Consider the following 23,788-nt stretch of genomic DNA (forward strand, 5'->3'; position numbering starts at 1 on the left):
TGGCTCAATAGTAGTTCAAGACAATTTATATGCTTGAAGGTTAATTAGAGAACCCAATAAACTATATTTACATATACTATCTTTATCTAGATTTGTAATGGCTTTAAACATTATATCTCCATATGTTTATATCCTTGTGGAAATCTTTGTCCAAATACAGGAAGAGTAGTATGCCAAATAAAGGCAATTTGTTAGTGCCTAGAAGCACATCCATATTTTTGGAAGCATTGAGAATGACATGTTAGTAAGTGCCGCTCATGGTACTTTGAAGCATAGAAAAGTTTGATTTTGGGAGCAAATGTCTTTCCTATCACTTCTTACTCTATAATGGCTTATTATCAGAGGTAAACATTGCATTATAAAGCACTAGCTGTTATTGGGACTAGGGCTATCATCATCATGATAGATATCATTTGCCTCAGAAGATATACCCTTCTAAGCTTTTTAGGCTTATAATGTGTCTTGTAAAACGTAAGAATTACTTACAATGCAAAGTAACTGGCAAGCGAATGCCAGTTTTGGACTTAAAGTGTAATCACAAGCTGCAATAGGCTTCAAGTTTGGAACTTAAAAAATGATGTATTCATTTGTTCTTATGATTTGTTGTACTTAAGGCCATCTGAAAGCTTTTGGCTCTTTAGCATGTGTATGGAGTCCAGATTGCCAGCTCTCCAAGTTGGATTCAAAGAGTCAGAATCTTATGTTTACAGGATACAATGACAACCATGAGGCTTATTGGTTGATCGATGTAGACACCAATTGTCTTATCTTCAGTCGCGATGTTGTCTTTGATGGAGAACAAGGACCATTTCAGCTTTCCTCATTTGAGCTGAATTCTGAGGATCAACCTTTGTAGGCTTTTGATTTAGGTTTTTGTCTTGCATTAGGTTTACTTGATGGGAGAGATGATTAAGATTCTATATTTGATGATGCACTACCTGAATTTCCTTCGAATGATGCTAATCTTCTATTTATTCAATGTCCTCGTCCACCTCTAGCCCTAGTTATTCTCCCTTCATATGATGTTGGCACATCTACTCTTCGGCCTAAATGGAGGGCTAAGACCGTCAATGATCTTTGTCCTGATGAACTCATCGAGGGTAGATCTTCTAGAAATAAGTGCAAGCAAACAAAATATAGTTAACTTTGCTCTCATGGCCAACCTCCATAGTGTTAATGAGGCACAAACATTTAAAGAGGCAACAGGTTTCCAGGGTGGGAACTAGCAATGGATGTTGAATATGAAAGTATTAGGAAAAACAACACTTAGGTTCTCGCTGATCTTCCTCCAGGGAAGAAGCCTACAAATTAGTTGCAAATGAGTATATAAGGTCAAGTATCATTTAGATGGTACCTTAGATAAATACAAGACCAAATTAGTTGCTCGAGGACTCATATAGTGGGAGGGCATTGACTACGAGGAGATTTTTGCTCTTACTACCAAGATGAGTACAACTTGTCTTCTTCTTGCGATTGCATCTCAGTTTGGATGGAAAGTCCATCAAATGGATGTTAAGAGTGCCTTTTTCAATGATGAGTTGCAGGAAGAAGTCTACATAATGTAACATCCTAATTTCAAGGTTATCGACAAAGAATACCAAATATGTTGACTTAAGAAAGCACTCTATGGACTTAGACATGATTCTCGAGCGGGGTACATCAAGATTGATTAGTACTTAGTTGCTTATGTTTTTAACATAGTCTTTCTGCTAGTAACCTGTATTTAAAACGCTCTGGTGATGACGTTCTTTTTCTTGTTGTCTATACTGATGACTTGATCATTACTTGCAGTTCAACACATTTGATTGCTGAAATCAAATAAGATTTGTGGATTTTGATATGACAGATTTAGAACTTCTCCATTATTGTTTAGGTGTTGAGATTTGGCAGACTGGTGATAGCATTTTTGTTTCCCAGTCTAAGTATGCTAGGAGCTTGCTTGACAAATTTTGAATGCAAGATTGTAAACCTGCTTTTATGTCTACAGAGAAAGGACTAAAGTTGTTAGCCGAGTTTGATTCTCCTCTTCGTAATGCACTCTTAGGCAACTAGTGGATAGTTTCATCTATCTCACTACCACAAGACTTGATCTCAATTTTGCAATAAGCTACATTTCACACTTCATGACAACCCCAAAGACTAAGCATTGGGTAGCAGCGAAGTGTCTGCTCCATTATGTGAAGGGCACCCTTGTTTACGGACTTCTTTACACTAGGAGTCATGATCTTATAGACTCAGTGGGTTCACAGATTTAGATTGTGCAGGCAATTGATGATAAGAAATCAACCTTTAGATATGTGTTTGGTTTGGGATCTGGCATAGTCGCATGGACTAGTAAAAAGTAGTAGGCAATTTCTCTCTCTTTGATAGAAGCAGAGTATCGAGGAACAATTAAGGCAGCTTGTGAGGTAGTTTGGTTTTGTTGGATGCTTGAGGATATGCAAAGATCTCAAGCAGGTCCAACTCCTTTGTTTTGTGATAATGAGAAAGTTCTCAAGCTTGCCAAGTCTTCGGTCTTCCATGAAGTAATCAAACACGTGGATGATTGTCATTACATTTGACGGTTGAAGAAGGAGCAGTTCAGTTGTAGTATGTTCCAACTGCGGATCAGATTGCAGACATTCTCACCAAGCCTCTTAGCCTAGATAAGTTGACTAGATTCAGGGGGCAGCTTGGTGTTGTTGACAGATTGACCCTTAAGGCAGGGTATTAGAATATTATTATATTACTTCAATGGCCATCTTTTGTATATAATGGAAAGTAAATAGATAAGATCGTTTCTATGATCTTCAGTTTCTTGTTAGAAACTTTCTTTTTTGTACATTTGTATATTCTTTATAATGATTGTTTTGATCATCGGTTGATGCATTGAATTTTTTTACCTATTACTTCTCAGTAATAGAAAGCGGCTTATTTTTGCCTTAAAAGTTTGTATGGGGTGCAAGAGCAGCATCGTGCATTTTTTTAATTACTTGGTTGAAAAGTGCTCTCAGCTACTTTCAGCAGTATGGATGCTTGTACTTTTTCAAATTGTAGAAACAAAGGATTAAGCAAGGACACTCAACTAATTTTGGATATTGAAGCATGTGCTATATATGTATTCTATATAATTACTAAGAAATCTCATGTTTTAGAGTCGTGTCTTGCAGTTATATAGGGCTGTATGAGATGATTGGTGTAATTGAATGTAAGAACTGTTACAAGATTCAAGAAGAGTTGGCAGATTAACGGATTTCCGGATGATTCATTGATTAACAGAGGAACAAATGTGTTCCTTATAAAGAATTACAAGGACGTTGTTTCTAAAAGAAACAACGTAGACTGAAGACGGAATTAGAAACAAAACTAGAGACAGGATAGGAAACATTCCTATCTGGACCGAAGACAAAAGAGACGGGATAGGAAACATTCCTATCTAGACTGAAAGACGGACTATAGACAAGTAGTTGACTATTATAGAAAGTATAAGATATTATCTTAATACCCTCCCTTAATGGTCAACGTACGGATGTTGGAACATTCTGTGATAATTGAGACCCTCCCTGGATCTACAGAATGCTGAAACCAAGAAGCTTTGCCAGAAGAGTGCTATGACTCAAAATAAGTTGCAATTACAAAACTTCGTTTTTGTGGAAAAAACGGTAAAACCCAGAATCTCACACAACCTTGCGTATTACAGACAACTTGAAATGATTTTTGAGGAGAAAATCAACAAACCCAAAATCTCGCACAACCTTGCATATTACAGACAACTTGAAATGATTTTTGAGGAGAAAATCAACAAACCCAGAATCTCACACAACCTTGCGTATTACAAACAACTTGAAATGATTTTTGAGGAGAAAATCAACAAACCCAAAATCTCAGAAACAAATTCAGAAGGCGAAAATTGCAGCTTCGCCTTGATCAGGACCCGGAGAAGTCGGACACTACGTAACACCCAGAACAAGTTGATCGGTGTTTCGATATTCAAAGATTGCGATGATGCGCTGCTTCCAGGTTCCATAATTGCGACCATTGAATTTGGAATTATGTTCAAGCAGAATATTTGTTAGAGATGCCATGGCACGTTTTTCAATGAAAAATTGTGAAAATCTGTGAAGGCATGTTCTTCGAGGCAAAAATACGGAAGACCCAAAAGAATTAGAGAATGACCTAGAAGAGAGCTTGAAAAGCCCAGAAGGAATCTGCTGTCGTTTTCTAGATCCGCTGGCTCAAAAATCGAGGCACCCAGAAAAAATGGACGACAACCCAGTTGAGCTCTCGAAAAACCCACCAAGAATCTGCAAACAAAATATTTCTTCGACCCCAAAAATTAGGGTTTCGAAAAAAACGGCCCTAGCTGAAAAAAGCTTGAAAAAACTTCAGATTTCTTGATAAAAAAATGGCAGATTTTTCTTCAAGGATTGATGTGCATGGACGAATGGGGCTAGAGTGTGCTGAACAAACACAGGCAGACTCGAGTTCGGGAATTTCTCTAGGCCGAAAACCCTAAGCGGGTTTTAGAGAAATTCAACAGAAATAATTTTGAAAAAATTTAAACAAATAATTTCCTGAAGAAATTATAAATTTTTTCGAAAAAATTTAAGTAATAGCTCTGATACCATGTTACAAGATTCAAGAAGAGTTGGCAGATTAACGGATTTCCGGATGATTCATTGATTAACAGAGGAACAAATGTGTTCCTTATAAAGAATTACAAGGACGTTGTTTCTAAAAGAAACAACGTAGACTGAAGACGGAATTAGAAACAAAACTAAAGACAGGATAGGAAACATTCCTATCTGGACCGAAGACAAAAGAGACGGGATAGGAAACATTCCTATCTAGACTAAAAGACGACTATAGACAAGTAGTTGACTATTATAGAAAGTATTAGATATTATCTTATAAGAACTGCCTGTAGCTTGAAGAATACAAGTCACCCTTTAATGCAAGAAAATCAGTCTTCCCATTGTGGGAAGCTATTTTCTTATCATGATATCATTGGTTACTAATTTAGTGCTGTTTACCACATATATAGATTTGTTTAGTGTAAGGCATTAATTGTGTTGGCCACTAGTATTTCTCAATGCCATTCTCCTGATTAAAAGATCTTAGCTAGGGCATATTTTTTGCACGCTGTTCTAATGATATATTGTAGCTCATTTGATGAATACAAGCAAGTGAAATTCACGAGGTGTTTTATTTCCTTATGAAGCACTGTATGCGTTGTTATGTGTAAAATAATTCACACCTTTTGATTCATCTATTTGATTATGTTTACATTATTTCTTCGCATTTGCCCTCATACATATGGAAGTGTTTGTTCATTTATTTTTAAAGCTTCAAATCTTTGGTCAATCAGTGAGTTTCCTTGTACATGATTACACAATTCTAGAATTCATTTTTTCTTTCCAAAAATGAGAAGTTTGAGATCATCATTTTTCAATCACTTTAAGTGTGGTTTTACTGGATATAGGAGGCAGAGACTTGATGAGATGTGTGTACAAAGATTTCCACAGTACTCAAGGACCATGATACAATCCTGGATACTTAGAGGTAAGAACTTAATATCTGACATCTTAGATTCTGAGAGTGGATAATATTCAAGGACAGAGTTCAGTATACTGGGAAGATAAAATGCTCTTATATCAAATATTTGAAAAACAATGCACGTAAAAGTTTACAGCAAGTAAAATTTTAAGGAAATTTACAACATCCACTAAGGATTACTTTTAAATTGTGAGTCTAGTGATGCTTATGTTTAAGGTAAACTGCTTACTATATACTTGTTTGTCAAGGAACTATATTTGTTGTAGGTTACACTCTTTATATTTTCTGGTGCTTTGCACTGATACTTGGAATTTTCAAAAGAAATCTGGTAGCTTTCTTTGGAAGCTATCAAAGACCTTGAAGCCTGTGTGAAGCACAGTTATGTTAAATGCCACTAGGAAGCAGTTTATTAATTCTATGGTTGTATCTCTAATGGTTGATCTCTTATCACTGTTGAAGCTTAGGTTTATTTTGTACTCTAACTATTTTGAATGTGTAATTCGTATTTGATCTGATCCATGTTTGTGTCCAGGTTGCCTGATTTCTGTTGGGATTCTGTCTTTTGCAGGCAAGGTTTTAGTTGACGGGCAAGTGGCAGGCAAGGCTGGGATGTCTGTTTCAGAGAAAGCTTCCATTGAAATCACTGCTGAAGTTCCAAAATACGTATGTAGGTGATTATCCTTAATACTCTTGACTTTAGTAGTAGCTGACAACATATTTTCATTGTATATGCCATGGGATTTTCTCATCACATCAGACACCCTTGTAACAAGAAAACCATTGGCAGAGCAGGATACAAGTTGGAGGGAGCACTCGAGCAATTAAATATCGATGTTGCTGGAAAAGTTGCATTAGACTCTGGTCTATCCACAGGTGGCTTCACAGATTGTTTGCTTCAGCATGGCGCATCTTTTGTTTATGGAGTTGATGTAGGCTATGGGCAGGTGAATTAAAGCATCAGTTTGACAGAATACATGCGTAAATATATTCAGTTTCATTTTCCCTTTGTTATTAGGAAGTCACATCAAATTTATGCAACCGATGGACAATGTGATGTCTTACAAGTTAGCATCATATGTTTTATGATTACTTTGTTATTATTTTGATATTTGGATTGTCTTAAGACTCATGTAGCTACAAGGATAGAGTTCTAAGATATAAATTGACAAACCTTGTGGAATAGATGCATGTCTTCAACTTCATCTCATTGACTCAAATTCTGTATGTACATTACTAGAAAAACTTAGTGAAAACTATGGTTCTTGTCAGAATCCAAAGAGTTTCCACATGTTGCCTCCTTGGAAGTTTAAATGGACAGCAGGATTAGGAAGGATTAGTTACAACAGTAAAAAGAAAAGCTGGAAATTATTTAATATTGGTACCCCAAATTTGTTGCGGTCATAAGTCCTAGTCCATTGGGTGAAAATTGAATTTATTGGATATTACAAGTATCTAAAACACATAATTTTTACCAATATATTTAAATTAACAAAGGAGAGAAGTTTCCTTAAAAAAGAGATATGATTGACAACTAAGAAATCAAAGGATAAGAACTTAATTTAAAAACCACAAAAGAATATTCCCAAAGTCTATCATAATGACTTTATTGACCATTACAAACTAATATTACAATATTACTTTGGTATCCTCAATGGTCAATCTACTGATTATACCAACTTTATTCTGAATTTTTACAAATTTGTCAAGACTCAAGGACTTGGTAAGATTGTCTGCAGTTTGATTTGTTTGCAGTTTGATCCTTAGTTGGAGGATACTGCAACATCACCAATCCATCTTATGCAAGTTGTGATATGAAATGATAATGAAGCTCCACAGTTTTGGTATGCTTGTGCAAGATTGGATGCTTGTCTCAAGGTTTAGCACCCCTTGATTCTCAGAAAACAAGGGTGAAGGCCCTGCTGGGGACATGTGCATGTTTGCAAGCATCCTTCGAAGCCATATTGGTTCACGTGCTGCTTCAATAGTTCCTAGATACTTTGTTTCTATTGCAGATAACTGTTCGATGTGACTGCACTCATACCAAGGCTGAAGACACATCCAAAAGTGGATTTCCTGTCATCAACACAACCTACCCAATTTGAATCTCTGAACCCAACCTGCCTAGGATCCTTTCTTCTACCATACAGAATACAAAAGTCAAGTGCCCCTCTCACATATCTTAGCATCTGCTTTGCGGCAGTCTAATGTTTTGTTTTTGGGTGCTATCACGAATCTAGAAACGTAACTCACAACATAGCTCAAATTAGGTCTAGTGATGGTAAGATAGATAAGATAGATAAGGTTGCCCACTAGTTGCTCGAATATTTACTTATAGAAAGAATACCCAGAGATCTAGACGGACTTGTAGGAGGTTTCCCCTCCTGAAGTAGCAGAGGGCCAAATTTGTTTCCAAGGCCCTCCTAGAATACAAATTTTGGAATTGTACAAAAAATATTTCCTGGAGGCTAGAATCATTGAAATGCTCATGGAGCTCAATTGGAACATTTATTTCCCCTTGAGAAGCAATGGGCCCTATTGCATCAAATTTTTTTAACAACTTGGGAAAGCTTTTTCTAAACTTAACTGGACTTACCTTGATGAGGATATTTTCCTTCTTGTAAGATCGTGTACTACAGATGGTTGGAGAACAAGTCAATTTGTTGAACCCCTTCAAGGTGTTGGTTGCAGCACAAACAATGGTTAGAAATACACAAGGGTTCTAGGAGCATTTTGAACATTTTTGACACCAGTTTAGCTTTATTGAGGATGGTGACATGAGGTAAGCTATGTCAATGGGCACGAATGCTTGGGAACCTAAGCAAGCGTAAAATGATTGTCTTGTAGAGTTATAAAGAGCTGGCTGAATGAAAGGAGACCCTCGTCTCGTTTGGTTACCTAGAGTTGTGCTTGTGAAGAAGGTGAATTATTATCAAGCTAACTCTTGTTGATGAATCTTGTCAGTCTATTTTCTTTTTGGTTTTGCCCATGTGCAAGTAGTGGATCTAATTGTCCCCATTGATTATTGAAATGCAAAACTTGTTACAAAAATATGAAGAACTAGATGCAAGCTAAAGAAGACGAGTAATGAATTCTCAAAGTTGTTTGAATTAAGCCATCATGAAGAAATTTAGATACTTTTGCTATGACTGTGAGTTCAAATTTCTCTCAACAATCTGGAAATTTGCAGACATTACATTACAAATTGTTTTCCTCTTAGGAGGAATAGGGGACTTAACAATCAAGTGGCTTTTTATGCTCTTCTTTGATGTAGGGGGCTCTTGAGAGAGCCTAGATGAGACCCAACAATTGAAGCCTTTTAGAGCCTTGTGTTACTAATGATGCTTGTCTTGGGAGGTATATAAGGCTGAGCAACATCCAGAAGGGTCCACACTAAGATTTAGACCCTCTTCAAATAACTACAATTGGTATACACATTACATCAACTATGAGACTTGGGGGACTGACAGGGATGACTTCTAGCGATTGGATATGATAAACAAACACACCAACAAGTATAAGAGTATTAAAATAGTGTAATGTTTCTTTAATGGTCATCTTAGTTTCTAAATTTGTAATGTTTGCCTATATATGGTAAACTCTATTTTCATTATTGATTACATAGTTACCATTCAATGGTATTAAAGTGGGTCAATGGGGTTTTTATTTGAGTTTGGCAATATTTTATTAAAAAAATCATTTGTGGAATTCAAATTTGTTAAGAAGTTTTTCGAAGTTTTTTTGGCTTGATTTTTTTAAAGAAATTGAGTGAAAAATAAATGTGTAGTTTTCTATCTATTGAAAATCATGGTTTATTTGTGTTGATAAATGCTCTAAAAAAATTGAGGTTTTATGGCAAATTTTGCATTGGTGATCCTTTCGTTTTGTGAATCTCACGTATCATGCTTGTCGTGCATGCCCCTGTACTCGTGTGTTTATGCGTTAAACCCTCTCTATTTTCTGCATTTGTTAAGTGAAGAGGCTACCGTTTTCAAACTGCCAGTGGTTTTATCTTTGGTTTTTCTGTGGTGCAACCTCTGTGTTTAAACCTCTGCTGATTTCCATGTCTGTCTTCTGCGGTGGCCAAGCACTTGTGTTTTCGTTGCTGAAGATGAAGGCTTCAATTGTTGTTCGTCTTTTTGCATCTACTGCTAGGGTTTTATGGATTTTTTCTGTGGTTGGGGATTTTGGAGCTATGGGGTTTTCATGTTTTTCTGAAAAAATGTGTTGTCTTTTTGGGGTTATAATTTATCCCACAAATCATTTTGGGGTTTTGTAATTTTTTCTACAAAATGTTCAAGGTTTTATTATATCTGGGTTTTGCTTGTTTTTTCCTCAAAAATTGTGATCATGCATTTTCATTTTTTGCCCGATTTTTCCAATAAAAATCTTGGGGTTTTCCTTTGTTTGAGGGCTTTTTGTTTTTTTAAATTTCAAAAATTCATGTTTGATGTTATTGTTATTTGGGTTTTTAATTTTTTTCCCTCAAAAGTTATATGCAAAACCTTGGTTGATTAGATAAAATTCTGATGATGAATAATTGTGATTGTATTTGAAGTCTATTAGTTTTGTAATAGTGTTATGGACACTTGTAGTATTTTCATGGGTGAAGAGATTGTTGTTAGCTGGTCTATGTGATCTCTTCATTATGGTGGTCTCCTAATGTTTGCAAGAATTGTTCTTTTGCTCAAGTAAAATAGCTCTTTTATGATCAATTGATGTTCTTGCTTTGGTTTTTTCATCATCTATTTTATTATAACAATAGAGAAATGCATTGCATGAACTTGCAGGTAGCTGAGAAGATTCGTACAGATAAACGAGTTAGTGTTATAGACAGGACAAATTTGAGATACCTTTCTGGTCTTCCCCAGAAAGTTGACTTGGTCACCCTTGATCTTTCATTCATTTCCATACTTTTGGTATGTATGCTTAATCAATAGCTGTTTATATGGTTAAAATAACTTTTCTTGACATAAAATCTTGAGAGATGCTATTATGTTTGATAATAAGAATGTTTGCTTCAAGATTGTCTTTTCTAAACATTGAACTCATCCATAGAAGTTGACGATAAAGCCTTCTAAATGATATCTTTTTGCATTGTCTTAGAGAAGGAAAAAAATAGAATCTATACAAGGTACCCATCGTCACCATCATTTCCAAATTTTAAAATTTTTGACTACTCCATTAATATGAGAAATTGTTCTACTTTTTCTCTAAAAAAAAATCTTTTACTTTTCCTTGCTCTTCTTTTTTAGCAGGTGCAGCCTTACGTATATTTTGCATTTCAATTTAGTATATTGCTTCATTGTTTTTACTTTTGTAGTGTTTCAATTTTTTTCATGAGTGTTGTCTTGCATTTTGTAACCACAAAATGTATAGGTAATAGTACGAAAAATTTTCAACCTAGTTTCGCTTTTCTCTAAGTTGAATTTGTTATTTAATTGGTTAATGTTGATCGACCAATCAACTTCAATTCTTATAATGAATTCTTTTACTGAAGGCTTTCCTCAAGTGTTTTCCGTTTTGTTTGTCGAGCCTATGCTTGGTTTTTTAGGCCTTCATCGTCCTTTTTCTTGTTTTTGAGTGTTTGTTGGTTTTTAGTCCTTTGGTTTTGCTCAAGTCATTGCTTTCGATTTTCCCTTCAATTTGATCTATCTTAGGGCTTAATAGGAGTAGGCAATCAAAAGATATGATCAATTTAGTGCCCAAAAAGTGGACCTTTTGATGCAACTGCATAAATTAAAAATATCATGTTATAGTTTTAATTTGACATTTACTTTTTGAAAAATATAACTTAAATTCACTTTATATTATGTTTTAAAGTTACTTTATCATTTAAATTTTCACTACTATAGTGCACTTCATGTTATATTTTTAAGTTGAGTTTGCTTTTTGAATTTTCACTTAAGTGACTATATTAACTAAAAAGTTCAATTTAATTTTTGGTTTTTAAATCAAATGCTCTAGCAAATATTGCTTACTAAATGATTTTTGTACATCATATTTTTAATATGATAATGGAAATATTATTTATGTCCCATTTAAGTGATATTTCATCAAAATTAAATTGACATGTGTTTAATTAACCACTTAAGTTGTGTGCAACATGTTTACATGCAAAAATATGCAATTGCACCTAAAAGGTGCATTTTTGACAAGAATGCACGTAATCTCAACTTAAATATGTAAAGACATCAAAAAGTTGAGATGATTATGTCTTATGGGTTTGCATCTAAAAGGTGTGTTTTAAGCTTGAAGGCATATTTTTAAAGCATGCATATGCATCTAAAAGGTGTGTTTTAGGCTTGAAGGCATATTTTTAAAGCATGCATATGCACCCAAAAGGTGTGTTTTGGCCTTTGGGTTGCAAATGAAAGTTTTTAATACATGTAATTGCATCTAAAGGTGCGTTTGACCAATAAGACATGCAAGTGCATCTCCTAAACCCTTTTGTGGGCAAAAAAACATGTTTTTAAAACATGCAGTAGCACCCAAAAGGTGCGTTTTGGTCTTGGGAAAGCCTATTACATGTTTTTAAAACATGTAATGGCCTCCAAAAGGTGTGTTTGGGTCTATGTTACATATTTGAAACATGCAATCACACAAAAAAGGTCCGTTTTGCATTCAACTCCATGCATTTGCCCTTCCAAAACTCGTTTTTGAAGAATTTCATGACATTGGCCTCGAAGAACCGGTTTTTGGTGATTTCTGTTAGATTTCTCCATGAAATGTGTTGAAATTTCTTCCTCAAGGGGCATTTTTGCATTTCCATGCATTCTCCTTTCAAAAACGGTGTTTCCTTGTAAAAATGATGCATTTTGTGGCATAATGCAGTCAAGTTTTTGACCAAAAACGTCCATTTTTGAGAGAAAAAGATCACGTTTTTGCTTGGAAAAGGGGTGTTTTGGCATGTTTATCCTTGTTCTTGCTATTGGCAAACACGTTTTTGCATGCAAAGGTGAAAAATGACTCATGAAAATGAAGATTGAAACCATGTTTCTGAAGAAAAATGTCCCATTATCTTGCATTTAACAAAAATGTTGGAATTAAGAGGGTTTTTAGGGCACGTTTTGGGCATTCTCATCCAAAAATGCCTCATTGGATGCTCATTTCGAGTTCATCATTGCAAGGTTGAAGAGGTCCGAGTTTGTTCGAGAATTTTTCAACACTGGAGTTTCTTTCTCTTTCATTTTGGGCATACAATCATCATGTAAGTGGACATTTTCTTTCTTGCTAATTAATTCATGCTTATTTTGCTGATTTTATGCATGTTTTAGCTTGATATCTTACACTTGTTGATTTAGATGCCATGAAAGGTGCATTTTCTCTTTAAAAATGATGAAATGGCTCATTTTCATGTTTTTCGATTTTTTCCCAAACTCCAAATTCGAATTTGCATGTTGAGGTGGTTTGCTTGTTGACATGTTTGAGTCTTTTGCCAAAGGTACGTTTCTCTTTTTGTGTTTGTGTTTTGCTTGTTTGCTTTTTTGTTTTTCTTCATTTTGAAGAAGTTGCAAGTTCTTTCCCAAGAACTTGATCATGTTTCACTTCACTCTATCTTCCATTTCATGCAAGAGCATCATTTCATTCCATTTCTATTTTTCCATGTCACAACACTTCGCATCTCATTCTTCACATGCAATTACATGTATTTCCATCCATCACCTGCATGTACATGTAATCTCACTTTCCATTTCCATTCACTCATCTCACTTTCCATTTCCATTTTCACCCATCTCACTTTCCGTATTCAATCGTATGACATGATTACATGCAAAGTCTTTTACATGTAATTGCATCTCTAGAACCTGTTTTTTACTAAATGTCACGTTTTGAAGGTAAAAAAATGTCATGTGCACGTTTTCCCATGTACTTTGTCTTCACCTTTGCTCAAAGATGTCTATAATGTTCACTTCGCATCAAGTCACATTGCATTTCCATCTTTCCATATGCACTTACACTTCATGAGAAAAATACATGTCATTCCACTTCCTTTGTCATAATGCATTTCATCGCATTTCATACGCACTTACATGTAAACTCATTCTTCACCTGCATTCGCATGTCATGTCACTTTCCAATCCTCATTACATGTTGCATATACATGTAATCTACTTTCTGTATAATGACATTTTGAAAGCCCAAGTCACTTCTTAAAGTCAAGAGTCTCCATTCACACGCATTCCCATGCATTTCACCTTCATGTCTTAAATCATATCTATCTCCTTCCATTCTCACTTCATGGTTTCTCTTTCTATCTATCATTTCCATCCTTTGCATATGTATGATGTCCCCTTTTGAGATCATTTCATCAGGTTTTCAAAGTATCTAATTCATACTCAAATCTTTGTTGTATATCAAGAATCAACCTTTTATGGCAATATCCTTTGATGATGTGTTCATGTTTTGAAATTTTTGTGTTGTAGCACAAGCACAAGAGATGCCCTCACCATCAAAATCTAAGGGCAAAATGAAATACTAGTTTGATAAAGAGTTGGCTCATGCAACTCAATCTCATGTCATGTCTATTCTTGACAATGTGTTAGACACAAAGACTAGACATGTAGGCATGACTGATTTCCTGCGAAGAGTAGAAGCTCCTATTGGTCATGAAATGAAACATATCAAGATAAGTCATATTCACTTGGTGTTTACGTTTCCCATGGCTGTCATGGTGATGGAACTAGAGTTTGTTCTTGGATGTGCGGAGCATTTCAGCCCAAAGTCAAAGACGATCAAGAATGTTGATGGCAATGTTATTATTAGCCTTGATCCAGAAGTCATCGAGAAAATTCTCAAAGTGCTGCATAGTGCAGAATTCGTAGATTTGATCAAAGAGTCATCTTTGGAGATATGGAATGAAAATAAGAGAGATTGTCAGAAGTATGTGAATCTATATTGGTTGGATACTGAGATGGTCAAAGACCTTTCATAGATCTAATTTCAAGTAGGAGTACAAAGATCTTATTATTCTTCTCAGCAGGATTTGTGGTCTTAAAGATTCCATCGATTTTGAACCATGGATGTATAAGTTCATCTTCCAGATCACGGAGAATAAGGTACATATTTTTTTGGGAGAACTAATCAGCACTGCACTTTGTCAACAGTTGCTCAATGTAGGGACTTCAGTGCCTTTCTACATGAAGTCCTACCTTGTTTTTATTGCTGCTGCCATGGGATCTTTTTCTCGAGTCTCAACCAAAGAAGATCGTCTTCAAATTCGAGTTTGGGATTACTATAATCAGATTACTCTGGTTAATAGTAAGTACCATTACATGAGAGTTCAAGATGCTTTCTTTGGGTGTTTTTGGTGTCTGTTTGATAGACAATTATCCATCAACAGGGTATTTGATGAAGCTTGGGAGGAGGTAAATCAGTATGGTTGTATCATTATCTAGTTTCCAACCTTTACTTGAGGGTTGGGTACTTTAAAGGTGAGTCATATACCTTACCTAGATATGCTATTGACATGATCATTTTGATGGAATTAGCCAGACAACTCATGGAAGTTCAATCTGATCAACATGCTTTACATAGGTCAGGTTTTGGTATTTTTTTTGCCAAACCCCTTTTAATTGGTAATTATATGATCAATTCTGTACATAAAGCAAAAACTATGGAAGCAGAACTACAACTGATCACTTTGAAGAGATTCAAAGCTAGATTTGACTTTGATTACATAGAAATGAGTTCTCAAATGAAGAGGGCCTTTACACATGTTCATCGTATTGAAGATGTTTGGATTGACATGCGAACCAAATTGGATATAATGAAGATGGATTATTGTAGATTAACTTTGCAGCAAATCATTGATCTTAACATGCTTGTAATGAAGATGGATTACTGTAGATTAACTTTGCAGCAAATCATTGATCTTAACATGCTGGATATCCCGTTAGATTTTCAAATTAAAGATGATGGCAATATTCTTGATCCTGAATATCATTAGGCTGGTTTTGATAAAAGATACCCTTTTCCCATTCAATGGCAACAGAAGGAAGGTACGCCTATCCTTGATAGATTTCAATCCATTTTAGCAAACACTAACAGGTGGCTGAAAATTAAAGGCCTAAAAAGGGTTAAATTTGAAATTGGGTTTTGATTGTGGAAGCTTTGGTCCTTCTGGAAGGAAGTCACAGTTGGAAATTATAGGTAAAGATGGAGCTTCTTCTTCTGATGTTAAGAAGTCTTTTAAATTCAAGTTAAAGGGCGGAAAGGGACTAAAATCCTCTTAGATCCTTAAACCAGTTCATTCAAGTTAAAAGGCGGAAAGGGACTAAAATCATCTCAGATCCCTGAACTAGTTCAGGAGGCAGAGAATGAATCAGATGAAGAAGATGAGGAAGAAGAAGGGGAAGTTATAATCATAACTCCCCCAAAACCTGAACAAACTCATGAACCATCCATGCAAGAAGCACCTTTTTTGGATGAGATTGTTAAGTATATTAGCTTCATGGTAATTGAAGCAATATATTTACATATATTTGGTTTATATTAAATCTGATTATTCATATATATATATACATATATATATAAATCATTTAACTCATTTATATTCAACTCTTATGCTTTCACATTCTCTCATATTTATATATATAATATCAAAACCTTGTAATACTAACCGATCAAGTCAATATGTGAAATGAGATAATATATCAATTGAGATAATATGAATCAAATGAGTTTAGTATCGGGTGTTGAGGATAAGCGATACTATGAACTGTCACCAGTCATTTGTTAAGGTTGTGTGTATATTAGCTTCATGATTATTATTAAAGTGAATCGATATATTGACGGTGTCTTCTAAGGTAGGTGTTGCGGTGTGGTTACGCAAGGCCATACCCCTATGTAAACATACCTCAATGCATACATATATATTGCTTGAATTCTGAATTCTGAATCAATCAATCATAAAGGTAATTGCATCTCAGTCTATTCAGATCTGCACATATATATGAAACTGTATTAGTTCAAAGACAAAAGGAAATCAATACTTATATATAAGGACATTTATTTCAGATCAGAAATACATTTATAAGAAATTGAATTGAAGATCGTTCAAGATACTTAGATATTCAGATTGTAAAGTTTAGGACGTCTCCACCAATAAACGATCTATAAACTTTACATGGTATTAGAGCCTAACTGGTAGAGAGACTTCTAAATTTAAATTCTTGAAACAATAGTGACAAACATGTCAAACAATGTTAGAGTAGAGGATAGGCTGGAAGGAGCAGCAAATTTCTTCTCATGGAAAATTTGAATTAGAACAATCCTCAAACAATTAGAACTAGAATCATTTATTGAATCAGTCATTTCAATACCTAAAGATGAGGCAGAAAAGGCCACTTGGAAAAGGCAAAATAATAAAGCCAGGAAAGTTATTGTTGATTCAATAAAAGATCATATTCTTCAATCCATCTCAAATCTCAAAAAGCCATTCGAAGTATTCAAGACAATTAAGGATACATTTGAAACCAACAACTCTAGCAGATTAATTACATTAAGAAATCAACTGATGAATAAAAAAATGAATAAAGGAGAGTCAATTTCATCCGACTTTGGAAAAAATTCCGAAATAAAGAATCATCTATCTTTTATTGGAAGAAAATTAGAAGACCAAGAACTATCTATAATAGCACTTAGTATTACAATAATAAATAATAATGGTTATCTCTTGTAAATATCTATTAAGCTTTAAGTTTGCTTTCTCTAGAATAGAATGTTTCTATTCTTTATGATTGTTTCTTAAGAAAACATTGTCTCATTCTTTTGTATAAATTGACCTTTCGGTGTCTATTAATATCAAGCAAGTATTTACCAATTACTTCTGCAATATGGTATCAGAGCTAATACTTAAATTTTTTCGAAATTTTTTATAATTTCTTCTTTAAAATTATTTGTTTAAATTTTTTCAAAATTATTTCAGTCAATTTCTCAAAAACCCACCAAGGGTTTTCTGCCTGAAGAAATTCGAATTAGACTAATACAATCTCGAGCTAAGGTTTGAGGATTGAAAATCGTGATTTGTAGAGGAGATCGCATGGAGAAAATCGTGATTAAATCACACATCTGTAAGGGGCGATTTCTTAGCTCCTAGCATTCAAAAAAACACGAGAATATCCAACACGAGGGTCATTTATTGTGGCATTTTTTTGTCGACGGCTTTCACAACCACCAACTTGCTTTTTTTCTCGAAACCCTAATTCTTGGGGTTGAATTTTTTTGTTTTCAGATTCTTGGTGGGTTTTTCGAGAGCTCAACTGGGTTGTCGTCCGTTTTTCTGGGTGCTTCGAGTTTCGAGCCAGCGGATCTAGAAAACAACATATTCCTTTTGGGTCACTCTCTGATTGTTTTGGGTCTTTTGGATTTTTGCCTTGAAGAACGTGCCTTCACAGATTTTCATAATTTTTCATTGAAAAACGTGCCATGGCATCTATGACAAATATTCTACTCAAGCATAACTCCAAATTCAATGGTCACAATTATGGCACCTGGAAGCAACGCATCATAGCAATTTTTGAATATTGGAACACCGATCAACTTGTTCTAGGTGTTATGAAGCATTTGATTTCTTCAGCTACTGATCAAGATACATGGGATCTGAATAATTGAGAGGCAGTGATGCTTCTCAAATTATCCGTGGCTGATGATCAGCTTTCTCAGATTCCATTCGGCAAGACAACTGTCGATTTGGACACATCTCAAAGGCCTTCACGAGACTTCTGACAAAAGCAGGGCCTTCTTTCTGAAAAACACTCTGTTTTCTATTGTCATGGATGAGCGCATCGTGCTCTGGGCACACCTGAATCGGATTTAGAAAATCCGTGATCAACTACTTGCTATCGGTCGCAAGATGGAGGAAGAGGATATTGTGGTTATCACTCTTCGGAGTTTACCAAAATTCTATGAGCATTTTATCAAGACTCTTAACATCACATCTACTGGTGTTGATCTAAAGTTCACCGATCTCTGCACATTGCTGCTTCAGCAAGATCGGTGGAAACAACAGTTCGGTAGCAACTCCAGTTCCACCTCCACCAAGCAAGCCTTTGCTATGAAATCTTTTTAGAAGGATAAAGGCAAGTTTCAGCAACCATCTCAATAGAAGTCTTTTGCTCTAGCACCAGATGGTTCCAGAAAGAAGAACATTCAATGCAACTACTGCCACAAGTTTGGACACATGAAGGTTGAATGTCGGAAACACTTAGCAGCACAGTCAAAGCAATCAAGTTCATAGTCAAAGGGTATAGAGTCTATATACCTGTACAAAGATCAGTTGAAGTGAGCAGAGATGTCATATTTGAAGAAAACACTGCTTTAAAACTATCTACAAGTATAGAAGATGAGCCTATCATAGACTTAGATGAAAATCTACAAACCGAAATTCAGAGGGAGAACATATTAGAAGAGAATGAATCATTACCAGATACAGATAATAGATACATCACTAATATAAAGAAAAGGCCATTATGAGCAAGGAAAATGATGGAAGAAAATAATGTTGAGCCAAATGAAATTTCTAGGTAAAGCGAGAAAATTGGGAACAAATCTTGTTACACTTCGTTAGTAACTGAGCTTACTAAATTTGAACCGTCAACTGTTGAAGAAGCCCTAACCTTTCACGCTTGGAAAGATGCTATGGTTGAGGAATATCAATCCATATTACAAAATGATGTTTGGGATATTGTAGTTAGACCAAAAGACAAATCAGTTATTTCATCAAAATGGTTATACAAAATCAAATATGCTTCTGATGGCAGTTTTGAAAAGCATAAAGCAAGGTTTGTTGCTTGAGGTCTTTCTCAGAAGGTAGGGATTGATTATGAGGAAACTTTTCCTCCTATTGCTCACTACACTTCCGTAAGAATAATTATTTCAATTGCAACATCCTAAGGATGGAAGATACATCAAATGGATGTCAAGATTGCATTCCTGAATGGTGTTGTAAATGAAGAAGTATATTGAACAACTTAAAGGTTTTGCTATAAAAGATAAGGATAAATATGTATGTAAACTCAAGAAAGCTCCCTATGGACTCAAACAAGCACCTCGAGCTTGGTATGAAAGGATAGATAGATAATTACTTCACCAAACTAGGATACTCAAAGAATGAAGCTGATTCTAACATCTACTTCAAAATTTCTAATGATGACATGTTACTACTTGTTTTATGTGTTGATGATCTATTGATAATAGGTAATGATCATTTGATTGAACGATGCAAACAAGATCTTATAACTGAATTTGAAGTGAAGGATATAGGCTTACTACACTATTTTTTGGTCCTAGAAGTCTATAAAAAAAAAGATCATATTTTTCTACATCAAGGAAAGTCCACTCAGGACATCTTGACTAGATATGGAATGATGGACAACAAACCTCTAACAACTCGGATGGAAACCAATCTACATAAACTAAAAGAAGCTATGAATTCTGAGCCTATTAATCCCGCTCTTTACAGACAGATCATTGGATCATTTATGTATCTTGTAACTACTAGACTTGATATCTGCTATGCCACAAATATTTTAAGTCATTTTATGAGTGAACCAAAGAAGATACATTTGATGACTGTCAAACATATCTTGAGATATCTATGTGGCACTATTGGTCTTGGTTTGAACTACATAAATGTAGAGATCAAATTTAAAGGATATACTGATTTTGATTGGGCGGGTTGTTCTATAAACTGCAAGAGTACTACAGGGTGTTGCTTTAGTCTTGGATCAGCAATGATATCCTTCTTCAGTAGAAAACAACCAACAGTCTCCTTGAGTTCTACCGAAGATGAGTACATGGCAGCTTCCATGGGAGCATGTGAAGCAGTATGGCTTAGAAAGCTATTATTTGGACTCTTTGGAAAACAACTAAGTCCTACAGTAATTCATTGTGATAACCAGAGCTGCATTAAGCTTTTTGCAAATCTTGTTTTCCACAATTGATTGAAGCACATCGAGACTCCTTATCATTATATATAAGACATGGTTGATAGAAATATTATCAAGCCGATTTATATCAGCACAAATGAGCAAAATGCTAACATTTTCACCCAGCCTTTTGTAAAGTTGAAAATAGTGTCCTTCAGAGGTAAACTTGGTATGACAAATTTGTAATTACATTTGTAAATTAATATATTCATGAATAATTGAAACTAGATTGTTTGCAAACTTGTGTTATGAAAGGTGACGATCTTTCTTGTGTAAGATCACTATTATGTGACGACCTTATTTATAGGTGATCTATCGTCTAACACCAAAAGTGTTGAAGTAAGTGTTATCCTTGTTCTTCGGGCCGGATTTTACCGGACACCATGAAAAATCTATTATGGTTCTTTGGGTCAGATTTTGCCGGATACCGTAATTTGACCACATTTTAAGTGGTGTATAACCCTGTGTTATAATTCCTTCATTCCCTTCTTGCTAAAGAGGGAGTGTTAAGTATATTAGCTTCATGGTAATTGAAGCAATATATTTACATATATTTGGTTTATATTAAATCTGATTATTCATATATATATATATATATCTAAATTGTTTAAGTCATTTATATTTAACTCATATGCTTTCACATTCTCTCATATATATATAATATCAAAACCTTGTAATACTAACTGATCAAGTCAATATGCGAAATGCGATAATAAATCAATTGAGATAATATGAATCGAATGAGTTTAGTATCTGGTGTTGAGGGTAACCGATACTATGAACCGTCACCTATCATTTGTTAAGGCTGTGTGTATATTAGCTTCATAATTCTTATTAAAGTGAATTGGTATATTGATCGGTGTCTTCTAAGGTATGTGTTGGGGTATGGTTACATAGGGTCATACCCCTACATAAACATACCTCAGTGCATACATATATATATTGCTTGAATTCTGAATTCTGAATCAATCAATCACAAAGGTAATTGCATCTCAATCTATTCAAATCTGCACATATATATGAAACTGTATTGGTACAAAGACAAAAGGAAATCAATACTTATATATAAGGGCATTTATTTCAGATCAGAAATACATTTATAAGAATTTGAATTGAAGATTGTTCAAGATACTTACATATTTAGGTTGTAAAGTTTAGGACGTCTCCAACAATAAACGATCTATAAACTTTACAAAGATAGATGATGATGTGGATTCATTGTCTGCTGTTTTCACACCTTCCATCCCGTCTTTAGAAGTCAATAGATTGGCTCTTCCTATATCTTCAGCAGCTCCTCCCATTTTAACAAATGTACAATATGAAGATTTGGGAAGTGTGTTTGAAGATTTTCCAACTCTCATAGAAGGTCAAGTTTCTCAATTTGATATATCTATGATAGGCTTTGAGTCATTCATGGCATAATCTTCTCATCAGGCACCTAAGAATTCAGCTACGCTGATTGAATCTTGCTCAGTTATGACGAAGATACAATCAGGATCAATGCCAGTGTCTCCATTGTACCTGCGTCCACAGAAGAAAGTTTCAGCTTGTCTGCATGGTTAAGTAGGATAACAATGAAGAGAAGGAAAGTGGTCGTACCTCCAGATAACCTTCCTGTAAAGAAAACTAATTCTAAATCTTTGAAAGATAAGATAGTTTCAGGGATCTTAGTTGATTAAAAAAAAACCAAGGTTGCAAAGGTTGCTAAGCCACTAGTGGACAAACTTGTTGAAGAGCTTACTTGTTTTGATTACAAGTTCACCAAGGTAGAGATCAGAAAGCAATCATGACTTAGTTTCTTACATGATGCTCAAGATGCACTTGCCAATGTATCAAAGAGCAACCATGAATTATGGGAAAAGAAAAATCAGTTCAAACATGAGGTTGCTTGCTCAAATGAAGTTATTTGGCAACAATCTTCTCAAAATGCTGATCTTGTGTCTGTAATGTCTAGGGAGAAAATGATAGTTGAAGCTGCCAAGTCTCGGGTAGAAGTTATTTCTGAGGGAGTTCAAGCTATTACAGATATGGTAAAAATCCTTAGACGTATCAAAGACATGGATGATATGGAACAAGATTTGATTCCCTCTTTCACTCAAGAAGCTAATGATTTGAAAGGAATTCTTAATGACTAGGACGACATTGCTAAGTTTGATCTAGATGCTCTTGTTTCATGTGACATTCTTCCATCCTGTGAAATGTTATTTAGATATCAAGGACTTATGGGCTATAAAGAAGAAACATTGAGAAAACTGATAACAAAGTTGCAGGCAGCCCTTGGAGATTGTCAGGCAATAGAAATAGGGATGACATGTGATTTAGAGCAAATGCGATGTCAGATTCTTGATGAACACGGTAGTTTGACTACAGTTGAAAGAATGATTTCAGAATATACAATTAGGGTCAATGCTGATTTAAATTCTGAGGATTTTGGCTCTCACAAAACGAACAAATTTGCTTCGCATAAATCTTTGGCAAAACAGTTGCAAGATTCTTTGGCGGTGAATTCTAAGGTTGTGCAATCAGCATATGTAGATGCAGTAAGGATAGAGGTAATATCAAAGACAATGAAGATTTTTGATCTTCCTATAGTGCGTGATGTTATCGTCAAATTCAAGGCACTAAAGAACAATCTTTAAGAATGTTATTTTGTTTTTATTTTTGTTTGTAGATCAAAGAGGATGCATTGCATGAAAAGATGTAATTACATGCAATGCGAGTTGCATGTGCAGTTGCATGTAACCCAGTAATTTCTGTTCTAGTTAGACTTGGTCAAAGTTGGTTGAGTTGCTCCCACTTTTTTCTCCATCTTTTTCTCAACTCGTTTGCCTATATAAAGGATTGCCCTCTTATTGTAAAATCATCTTTCATTGTATGCAAGAGAGCTCTGGAGAAATTGTGCCAGCAGAACTTTGATTGTGTAGCCCTATTTTGATAGAAAAGTGAATACAAAGGAGCATTTGAAACTGAACTTTGATTGAGTGCAATTGATACTTGTGCGAATTGAAAGCTTTGTCTGTGATTTGCATATGTTATCTTTGGTTCATGTAATCTTGTGTTCTTGATAGCTGAGTATAAAATGAGTTAAGAAGGAATTGGAGTCGGAGCTTTGACTAGGAGCAATTGTAGAGATATATAGACTAGAAGCTTTGCTTGTAGCTTATATTTCTTTCTTGATTCACAAAATAGTTAGGATATCTTTACTTTTGGAAGTCTTTGTGCCCCATTAGTAGAGCTTATTCATATATAAATACGACTGAACTTAGAGCCAAATCAGTACACTTTCAGCTAGCCTTTGAGTTAGTGTTGGTTTATTGGTATCATTG

At 34.9% G+C, this 23,788-nt stretch overlaps 1 protein-coding gene across 1 annotated transcript in view; it reads left to right on the forward strand.

The window, feature by feature from the left end:
• The window catches only part of LOC149551661 (bacterial hemolysin-like protein), a 147,053-nt gene that overhangs the window by 30,047 nt on the left and 93,218 nt on the right, over positions 1-23,788 (forward strand). The window contains exons 3-6 of the mRNA XM_089789721.1: positions 5,462-5,541; positions 6,104-6,206; positions 6,323-6,479; positions 10,323-10,451. Of these exons, the coding sequence (XP_089645847.1) occupies positions 5,462-5,541; positions 6,104-6,206; positions 6,323-6,479; positions 10,323-10,451 (469 nt within the window). The remainder of the gene's footprint in view (positions 1-5,461; positions 5,542-6,103; positions 6,207-6,322; positions 6,480-10,322; positions 10,452-23,788) is intronic.

The sequence above is a fragment of the Cupressus sempervirens genome, chromosome 6 (genome assembly GCF_028749045.1).
Source record: "Cupressus sempervirens isolate cs-2001-9-10 chromosome 6, ASM2874904v1, whole genome shotgun sequence".
NCBI lineage: Eukaryota > Viridiplantae > Streptophyta > Pinopsida > Cupressales > Cupressaceae > Cupressus > Cupressus sempervirens.